The 10,778-nt window shown below is 40.3% G+C and overlaps 1 protein-coding gene across 2 annotated transcripts; it reads right to left on the reverse strand.

The window, feature by feature from the left end:
• Positions 1-1,250: 1,250 nt before the first annotated feature.
• paip2b (poly(A) binding protein interacting protein 2B) lies at positions 1,251-10,301 on the reverse strand. 2 transcript variants are annotated; one of them, XM_032544346.1, is made up of 4 exons: positions 10,047-10,301; positions 3,228-3,394; positions 2,708-2,896; positions 1,251-2,596 (listed from the first exon to the last, which is right to left on the reverse strand). In XM_032544346.1, the coding sequence occupies exons 2-4, from the start codon at positions 3,381-3,383 to the stop codon at positions 2,540-2,542; spliced, it is 402 nt and encodes a 133-aa protein (XP_032400237.1). In that variant the 5' UTR covers positions 3,384-3,394; positions 10,047-10,301; the 3' UTR covers positions 1,251-2,539. The 2 variants fall into 2 exon arrangements, with proteins under 2 accessions (XP_032400237.1, XP_032400236.1); XM_032544345.1 differs by lacking the exon at positions 10,047-10,301 and adding an exon at positions 7,332-7,533.
• Positions 10,302-10,778: the final 477 nt, after the last annotated feature.

Consider the following 10,778-nt stretch of genomic DNA (forward strand, 5'->3'; position numbering starts at 1 on the left):
AAAAAGATCCTATAATATGACATTTGAACACTTACCAATAAGCTATCCATCTCCAGCAGCACCTTTTAGGCCAGAACTAGTCCTCTAACAATTTAAAACACTTTAAATGAAGAAGAGAATAAAAAAGATGGACTTTTTTTAGGACTCATTTCCCAGCACAAAGGCAAGTTAGTGCGTATTGGTGTTAGTGTGGTCTAGGGCACTCCTCAATTTAAGTTTTTCTTAAAAAAAAACAAGCAGAAAGTACACAAGTATTGTGGAATGACACATTTCTTTAAAACATTTCTAAGCAATTCTTTGTACACACAATCCATGCATAAGACCTAATTTTTTCTCTTCTATCAGACAGTATTTCCTGTGTGAGGAAACTTACAGATCATTTTATGGAGGCTGTATTAAATGACAGGAGAACATGAAGGTGTCTCCTGTCATTAATGTTGACCCAACAACCAACCAAACAGCACGGGCTTATCGGGGTTCTTGTCCAGTGTGTATCAAATGTGACAAAAGACTGACAGAGCATTTGTCTTTAACATCTTTATTCTTCTTTTTTCATTATTTTTATTCGTATTGAAATTCATACTCTTGTCTTCTGGACCTCTTTTTTTTTTTTAATTTTTTTTACGGCTTCGGTCATCTAACGCGTCTAATCAAAAATCACCAAAAATGATTTCATGTTGTACAATCCACCTGGCGGACAATCCTATTGGCTTCACCAGGGTGCCATCCGACAGCTGTGGTCCAAAGCTGTGTGAGGAAGTTCCATTTTAACCAAGGTTTCAGTCTCCTGCACGGTTTAAGAACACACTTGAATACTCGTTAGGTTGAGAATCACTTTCACCTTTCAGATTATTAAGTCAGTGAAGTACAAGTGCACAAGTGTCTACTTAACACTAATACAGTAAAATACACAATACATTATTGTCATTGTAATACCACAAATGAACAGTGGCATGAACATTAATGTTCAGATCACAAGATTCTCCCTTATGACAATACTGTCTCTGCATTTTTTTTTTTTTTTTTTAAACCAAAACGGCTGAAAACTAGAAAAAACTAATTATAGATAAGAATTTGGGTTTCCTTAAAAGCATCTTCACAAATACAATTTAACAGATTATAATTGCACTAAGGGGCGATGCTTCAGGGAAAGCCAGACCACAAAATATTTATGGTGAAAAAGAACTTCCTCAAAAACATCAACCTATAGAGTGTAGAACAGCAAGGAAGCCATACTGTCTGCCATGTGCTCCATACTGCTTTATTCTGATTGGCCATGACAATACTGTCCCCTCACATCTGCAAACAGGACTGAATGGACACCACAGGTTACTGTACCCAGTAGAGACACAAAATGACTCATCCTCACAAACATGAAGAGAAAAAAAAAAAAAAAAGGAGGAGAGGCTATTTGAAAACCTGATTTGGATATGGACACTCGATCTGATGCTGGACAAACTGAGTTGTTCCGGCAGGCAGTGGCTGTGTTCCAGACCAAATACTCCCCTGTAACAAGCTTGTTCACTACACCCCATAAATCCAAATGTAACTAAAAAGGATGCCGCGGTGAACAAAAATTAATTTGACAACTGAGCTTTTTGAAGGTTAAAAAAAAAATCTGACCTTTCCTGTTTTACATTGTTCTTGCTTAACTCGACTTGATGCATGATTGAGAAACTCACACCTCTGTTCTAATAAACTGGACAAAAGATAAACATGGACTTCCACATAAATTGGGAAAATAACTGTATCCATGATTACACCTGTCCTTGTCTGTCGACAACACTTCAAAACAAGCGTGCAGGGAGGGTGGGGCTGTATTTGGTTTGAAACGGAGCCGACCGCGGATACAAATAAGAACCCGCATTTCTAGATGCACAAAAACTGTGATGTCACAAGGAGCTTATGACATTGGAGCCAACGATAACGGGTATGACTGACCGTGATGACAACAGAGCAGCGGCAGAAACCCATCAAGTCCCCTGAAATAAGGAAGTCGTTCTCTTACCTCACTGCTATGGAAACCCTTAACTTACGGACGATGTTTTCCGGTTTTGACAGCACACAAATTAACAAGTATGTGAAACACTTTCTCATGTTTATTAGATGGTTTTCCCTGGCATCACTCCTTGGTAGCTGCCTCAGTTCCAAGGGGACATTAATAAGATCTGCATACTCTGTAAACATCACCAGTGTCATCTGAAATGCAATGATGAGCTAGCGCCCGCAGTAGGGCGGTGCTGGTATTACACCCCTCCCCCACCCCTGTTCCCAATGTCCCTCAGTTTACAAGAAATAAAAAGGATTAAAGAAACAAACAGAAAAAGAAAGAAAAAGAAATCCCCCCACCCCCCAACTGGGCCTGCCAGCACGCCATTGACTTCAAGTGTGTAGGAGTGAGAGTGTGTGTGTGTTGTGTGCGAGAGAATCAGTGTGTGTGTGCGGTCGTGGCCGCCAGAGTCTCTGGGAATATGTGAGAACTGGTGTGTGCGTGTATGTGCGTGCGTGCGTGGAGGCTCCATGGGGGTGAGGGGGACTCCTAGTATTTCTTCCCCGGGACGAACTCCTTTGCTTCGGGATTCAAGATGCTCTTCCTCTGCAGAAAGACACAGAAAAAGAGTAAGAGCATACTCGTTTCTACTCTTGCGTGTTCATCAATTTCTAAGTGGGCTTCTCTGTTGTGAAACTAGATGCATCTGTGACTCACCGCCACTTCTTCCAGGTTATTGTTGTGGTGGTGATCGCTGACAGACAGGCCGTTGAGCTGCTGCTGCAGCTGCCCCACCCCCTGGTTGTTAAGGTCGCGTGAAGGGATGAACCAATCCTGGTCCTCTTCCTCCAGCATTTCCTGGAAGCAGCGCTCCAAGAACTCCTGCTCCAACAGCTCCTCTTCCACCTGGGAAATGACGAGGGAGAGAAGAAAGGGGGGAGGGAGATGAGTGACATACATGCAAGGCCAGAGAGAAATTGGCGGAGGAAAAAAAGATCAAGAGGGCAGATGGACAGGAGGAGGAATATATGAGGGATCATTTGCATGACAAGTGGGTGGAAGGTTTCCCCAAAGAGAAATCTCAGTAATGTGGTGGCATTAAAACAGATGACTCATCCAGGCAGGCGAGAGAAATTGTATTGTTGTGTTAAGTCTGAAGTTTTCCGGAATGAACCATGAAGAATTTAAATTGTTCTTGATGTGCCCCATGTCTGTGAAACAAAGTATGAGCACACACCTGTCTGTTATACTCTTCTTCATTCTCCATCCACATGTACTCAGCAAATGGGTTGGCGTCGCTGCCCTCTCCTGCGTGCCCATTGGCCACTTGCTCCTTTCCCTCCTTGCCCGGAGCCCCACCTCCCGGTGTCTTGGCCAACTCTGGACCGCTCATCTCAGCCGGCTCTGTGCAAGAAGACAGTTGCATTGCAGTTAAGTAATAGTTAGGAAAATGGTCGAGGCGTAAAAACAGGAACTTTTTGGCAAATCACAACAACAAAAACTCTTCTAAAGAATTCATCACGATAGTAGAGGTTGACTCCTCGTCGCGGCGGGTCTCTCTCTCCGTCTTGAATACCTTTTACTTTGATGCAACTATGCCTAAAGTGAGAATTTAAAAAACTAAAATAAAAAAATGTCCCATGTCATGAACATTTCCCCTAATTTTAACATCAATATGCGTTCCCCCCAGCCTGCCTATGGTCCCCCAGTGGCTAAAAATGGTGAAAACCGAGGTGTAAACCGAGCCCTGGGTATCCTGCTCTGCCTTTGAGAAAAGGAAAGCTCAGATGGGCCGATCTGGAATCTTGCTCCTTATGACCTCACGATGGGCAAGGTCCCCTCCTTCTTCTCCTCCTGAAAAGCTACAACCTCAGAAATGGCATGTCCTAAGGAAAGCTCATTCTGGGACTGGCTCTAGTGGCTGTAATTCTGAACCAAGGCTGAACTCTGGGAAAGAGACTTCAGATATGGTATTAGGGGACCACTGAGGTCTATATAAAAGAGACTTTAGATACAGTATTAGGGGACCACTGAGGTCTATATAAAAGAGACTTCAGATGTGGTATTAGGGAACTACTACGGTCTATATAAAAGAGACATCAGATATGGTGTTAGGGGGCCGTTAAGGTCTATGTTAAAGCATCCAAAGATCACCATGTCATGGAACCTTTTTTTTTTTTTTTTTTAAATTGTGATTATACGTAATTGTTTGACCATCTTATTTGTGTGACACAGAACTCCTGCTCCGATGCAAAATGCCCACTATAATAACAATCCTCAGACTGCCTGCCAGCTCAAACAGACTTGTCATGACTCAACCGTGGCCTTGTAGTGAGGAGGAAAAAAAAGGAAAAGACAAGTGAAGCGATGATCTCAACCGAGCCGCACACACAGCCCCAGGGTCAACCTCATGCAGACTGACACACTATAGCAAGGTTTGACTTGCGAGGACCGACTCCCAGCAGCTTCATCCATACTAGAACCTGATTTCCAAATTCAGGACATAATGTTTTACTTTTTTTGTTTCTTTCCCAGTCAATGAATCAAAATCAACATGTGAGAGCTGAGTTTGATCCGCGGCAGACTGACAGCACGGACACACTGTCCTTCAGGAGGAGTTCATATAAACATGTATAATCTAAGTAGGTTAGTAGACTAAGAGGAGGGGTGTCTGCCTGGCTCAAAGCTGTCAGTGTTTCTGTCTGGACAATGACAAAGCAGTCCAATCATGCAGTGCAGAGATTTACACGAGATGTTAGCTATGAAGGTAAATAAATACTCTAGGGAGGGAGGGGGTAAGAAAGAACATTTATTAAAAGAATACTACACACCTAATTTAATTCTGCACTAGTTGCGCAAGGCCCCAGCATGCTCGAAGTGTTTGAAGCCAGCATGTGTGAGTGTTCCAGTGTGTTGAAATTCACTTTTACTGGAGTCTATAAAGTGTTACGGAACAACAAGACTTAACATCAAATGCCAGAAATTTTACCGTACAGTTAAAACAAAAGCATGCGCGCGCCCCCCAACCACACACACACACACACACCACACACACACACACACACACACCACACACACACACACACACACACACACACACACACACCACTAACTTATCATTGAATTTTCAACCAGCCCTACAAAAACCCACCAAGCTAAAAATGATAACATGTTTCCCAACCCTTTAAAATAATTTCCAACAATTGAGTCTCTGTAAACATGCCAGAAGGAAAAGGGGAGACACAGCACTGTGCCATTATGTATTGCATGTAGCACTTAACGTGTTCATGTTGCATAACCATGTGTTGGGCACCATGTAATATTTACTTAGCGGAGCCTAGCATTCCCTATGCCTGCGAGCGGTTCGATCTGATGAGGGTGAAGGATAAACAGCGGAAAGGTTAAATGCTGCTCAGCAGTAGGACTGCACCGACAATACAAATTCAGACAAAATTACCATAAAAAAGGCATATGATTGAGCGCCAGTTCTGAGTTAAATAACCTCATGTTGTGATCTAAAACACTTTCAGTTGCAGAGTATTTGTAGATAAACGTTTTCTGACTGGATGTTCCTGATAAGCAACCCCCTCCCCCCACTGCAAGTGCAATTTCAAGGCTCAAAAGAAGCCTCCGTCTTTATGTGTGCCAATAATAAATGTCCATATTGCTGCCTTGATTGTGTATTTCTTTACTGCAAATCCTTTTCATTAATATTCCATTATATTCGGGAATAATGTCTCTCCTCAAGATTTATGCATTTGATGCATATGAGGCGTGGATAACAGACAGATAAATGACAAACTATCACAGAAAATGGATCATTCAACTAGAGATGGGAATTTACATTAGAAAAGTAAATTGTAGTTGTACTTGTGTTAAAAAAAGGAGGAAATACTCAGTTTCACCATTAAGTAAGGGATAATGTAGCGTGAGAAGCCATTATTGCAAATTAGAACCCTGACAGGGCAATGAAGGCCTGAATCAGCCTTAAGGGATTCCATAATACCTATATACCCAACAAAGGAATATCAGAATAGTCAAATATTAGGGCCCATCCCTATTTTGTACTATGAAATATGGCCTAGTAACAGAGTTAAGAGTAGGCTTCAGTAATAGTTGCCATACCAGTGTTTTACACCTTTAGAAGCATAAATTGAAATTTTAAGAAAAATACCATTATTGTCTGTGGTTCACGTTTAAAACCATGATATAGCTACATTTTAGGCCATACCATCCAGCATTAGTTAGCCGGTTGGTCGGACAAAAACATGTAACTATGTATTATTGTCTGGCATGTTAGGGGTTACTCGATTAATCGTTTTAACTAATTTAGGATGCACAAATTACATTTGACATTTAATGGTTCCACCTTGTCAAAAGGCGAGGATTATTTTGGTTTTCGATTGTTGGAGAAAGAAATAGGCAATTTGACAGTGTCAATGTGGGCTCTGGCAAATGTGATGGACACTTTTCACGGAGATTGACGTTTTACAGTCTAAACAATAACAACTAAATGAATGTTACATAAATTAATAATGAAATAATTGTTGAGGGTCTTGAAAACACAAATTAATAAAAATTAAATGTACACAAGTGAACTCATTAATCCCAATTGTAAAGTGAGAAGTGCGTGGATAACAAAATAAGCAGTTTAAAAAGCTAAAAAATAATGAACCCGACATGTGAAAATAATTTTCTGAAGAGTTTGTTGTTTTCATATAATTTGCTAATGTATTAAGAGGAACCCCATATACTAACACTGTGTACATTTACGTTACGTTAGTCTAACGTTGCAGTCTGTAATTTTGGGAGCTGCGTCGTAGTAGCTTAAAGTATGCTAGCGGTTTCTGAAAGCTAACGGGCTAAACCAGGTGCCCAGGCCTACCTGGGAAGTTCGTAAATGGATTGGACGGTTTTGGCCGAGGTAGTGCTAAGTGGCTAGTTTACCGTAGCTGCAAACAGATACACATAGCTGTGCTGTCAATGGGCGGGCCTAAGGTGAAAGCTATCTCTGCAACAACAAAGGGCAGCGGGCTAGGTTATCTTCTTTAAAATCGTAAAGTGATTTTGCATGAAAACAGCTTGACCACAAACAAAGCACCAAATAAAAAAAAGACACAAACTACGATAACACGTAAACCATAAACCGAGGTCAAACTCCATTCCTGTTCGGATGCTTAAGGCCAAACAAAGTCGGTTGCTTTGCTATCAGCTAGCACGCTGCTACAGCATGGCAGCATCAGTGAAGCAGGTCAACACAACAAGCCTCCGCTCTCGACATTACAACGGTTTTACACACGCACACACGACGAGCAGTTAACCGTTTAAAAGGTTAAGTTACCTGGCATTGTGCTCTAGGTGTTCGCTTCGAACTGTAACGTTTCACAAAGTTTTAGCAACTACACTGCAACGAGTGCGTGTTCGTCGTTTCTCCAGTGGGATTACTGTGCTGCGATGCAACGTAGCTCAAGTTAGCTAAATCCTGTTAGCCACCTTGCTAACGTTAGAGAGCTGGGTCGGTCACGTGGTCTGGTGCTGCATTCACGTCTTTCAGGAATGTGGGAATTACTCGCGAAAGTAACGCGAAAATGTCAAATAAATTTCTATCAAAATTTCCCACAACCCAAGGCAACATCTTTACATGTCTTGTTTTATCCCGCCAACAATCTTAACCCAAAATATATTTACTACACAATCATATAAAACAAAAAAACTGAAAACCATCACATTTGTGGGGCTGAAGGAAAATAATGTTTTTCTCTTGATAAATCATTCAAATATCGATTCATTCATTAACTGATTAATAGTTTTAGGTCTAGCTTTGAGCAAACTGTAATTAAAAACAAAATTACTTATTGAAGCTTTACCAATGCGCTATAAAGGGTTTGGTCTCATGTACTCCATAACAGTTCATTAAACATCAGTTTGAGTATTTTATGTGTGATATTGCGAACATTTTCTATAACATGATCTTTTTGGATTGTAAAATACTTACCGATAATGTGATTTCAACCATATTGACCAGCCCTAGCTGAGATGTCTGAATTCATCTGAATATTGACACATGAGCAAGTGACAATATTGAGAACATGCCAACTTTCATTTGAAGGATAAACATCATTAAAAACACTGGCCAATATTAGTATGCAGGGTGCAGGCATGCAGTGCATGTAGACAGCAAATGAAAAACAAACTGACCAAAGAGCAGTTTTTTTTTATTGTGCAAAAACAATTTGCAGTGATGCACAGAAACAGACGTGGTCCGGATATGCAAGCAGCTACACCACAACATCTGGTTAAATCCCTCTGCAGTATTTCCATTCCTATTCCCCCCCAGAGGCTAAGAGTGAGTAATTCGATGATAGATCCCAAGATTGAACAAAATACAGCTCTGATACACTCTGAAAAGGAAAACACTGTAAATTACGGACCCTTTCCTCAGGCCGGGCTTTTTTTCTGTTGAGAAAAATGTACCAAACGTGGATAGTGGTTTTCCTCATTCTATTGAATCAAAAACTAAAATTGCAACACAAATAACATCAACAGCCTGACATAGATAATATGTATCTTTCTTTTCTGAGTTGAAGTCCCAGTAGTTAATGTTGTTAGTTACACTAATTGAGAGCCTGACAGCAGCTGACATTGTGGTTGCCTAGCAGCAAACGAAGGATGATTCTTATGTTTCTGCCTGCAACAACTTATTACAATCAGCTCAGAAAAGTGATTATTCTATTTTCAAGCCAACAAAGTGCATGCAGTGCATAGGTCCAGTGAGACCCCACACCTATATGACATGTCATGACATATGAAAAGTAAATACATATACTCAGCTGCCAATTTATTTGGTACAATTCTAAAATTAACCAAGTCTAATACAACAGTCATGCAACAAATCCTCCATGGTTATAATGTTCAGATTTTGTTTTTTATGATTTATACAATTTATGATAAATTAGGAGAATGTAGGTTATGGTGTTTTTCTCTATATTGTGTTATACTAGGATGGGTTTCTAATATTTTGTCCACCATGTCTCATACAATTTTTTTTTTTTACATTTTAACAGCACCAAAATGGCCACTGAGTTGAACCAACACCTCTCTAAAACACAAAGCATAATACCTTCATGAAAGAAGGATGTATTGTAGGGATGTTTTATAAGACTGCATTACTTTTAGCCTGGTAAACTTAATAAACTGACAACTGATTGAGAACACTAATTCTTTTGGTACAGACACGGTCGGTCAATCAAATACAATAGTGAAAAATGCATCACAACTTCCTAAAGGGTCAAAAGTTCCAAAGGTTCACCGATGTAATTAATCGTTTCAGCACTACACGTCACAGCAACGTTGAGCATCGAAAATCGGGGCTCACAATTGGTTCTTGAATGCAACCTGTGAACAAACATCCCTCAAGCTCCGCCACAACATAACGTTCCTCAGCAGCCTACACTTTTTACTCTCTCACGAACACACAAATGCCTGCGTGGCTTCGAAAATAGAACCAGTTCTGCCGATAAATACCAAATAATCAACACTTTAATTGACTTTTTGTGGACTAAATGATTCTCAAGATGAACAGCAGACTATAACTCACAAGCTCTGTCTGTTGTTCGAATCAGTGTGGGCCTAAATATAATATGTATCATATGTTACTGATCTAAGTAAAGATCTAAATCCAACATTTGAAGACACTAACTTGACAGTGCTCCAATGTTGTAACGTTAGTTTACCAGAAAACAACTAATACTATTGTAGGAGAAGACTAAAGTTGGTTTGCCACCATTATTTTTCATGAAAGTTTTTTTCTTCTTTTTAGAATGATATTCTAGGGCTTAAGTGGTGCAACACAATACATATTGTTAGCCTTCAAACTGAAGCAAGTTATAAGTAAATAGGCTCTTATACCGAAATTAACACAAGTTATTGTTTTTTAACATGGGTAGCCAGTTAGCGTTTTTTTGGTTGCTATCTTGCTCCTCTTTCTTTTTGTCTCTTTCTTTCTGTAGCAAACCGCTAGCTTCCCCCTTTACTCCACTCATAACAACAGACTCACCACACAACTTCAAGCTTGTAGGGGGGAATCCGCAAACCAGCTGTCGGGGGGGAAACGGCTCTTTTCCGGTCCCGGGACGTCACAGGAAAACCACACAGTTAATATATTCTCCTAATAATCTCCAATAAAATGAAAATATACGTGTTTCCTTTGTCGGTTTGCTCACGTTATTGGTTAAAAACGGATAAATACCCTGTTTCTCTGCAGAAACGTCGAGGGGGAAAAAACGTTGTGTCGTGCGTCGCGTTTGTCCAGCTGTACACTTCCGTCATTGGTTGGAATCTACGTCAGTCAATTAATCCCAGCGATGCTATTGGCACAGCCAACCACACGCCCCGCCCCATCTCAAATCCCGTAGGCAAACAAAATAAAACATTTTTTCTCTCTCTGATACTTTTTTCCACCAGTTAATATTTGACAATGTGGTTGTTTTAACTTGGTCTAACCTTCCTTCCCAGTTTGTGCCTCAAATATTACTGACACATTTTAGTTTTTAAGAAAGATAAATATTTAGTATATACAGTCTTAAATTGAAAGATTATTTAAACGCCCTCACAGCAATGTGTCCATCCATCTGAAACCTTTCCACAAACTTTACAGTATAGTATTCATTTGATCATTGATCAGTGACTATGACTAGTGAAAAGAAGCTTTAAGCCTGGTGCTGGAAAGTAGGATCAATGTAGTCAAGTATCTGATGAAATTGTCGTACAAATTGTGAAATAGCAGACA

The sequence above is a fragment of the Etheostoma spectabile genome, chromosome 19, assembly GCF_008692095.1.
Source record: "Etheostoma spectabile isolate EspeVRDwgs_2016 chromosome 19, UIUC_Espe_1.0, whole genome shotgun sequence".
Classification (NCBI taxonomy): Eukaryota; Metazoa; Chordata; class Actinopteri; order Perciformes; family Percidae; genus Etheostoma; species Etheostoma spectabile.

What these genes read in the sequence shown, in the direction of transcription:
- paip2b (XM_032544345.1), bottom strand. An exon ending in AAGAAGAGTATAACAGACAG is followed by an intron (nt 2,897 to 3,227) that starts GTGTGTGCTCAT and finishes GTCATTTCCCAG; the next exon opens with GTGGAAGAGGAGCTGTTGGA. An exon ending in ATAACCTGGAAGAAGTGGCG is followed by an intron (nt 2,597 to 2,707) that starts GTGAGTCACAGA and finishes GTCTTTCTGCAG; the next exon opens with AGGAAGAGCATCTTGAATCC.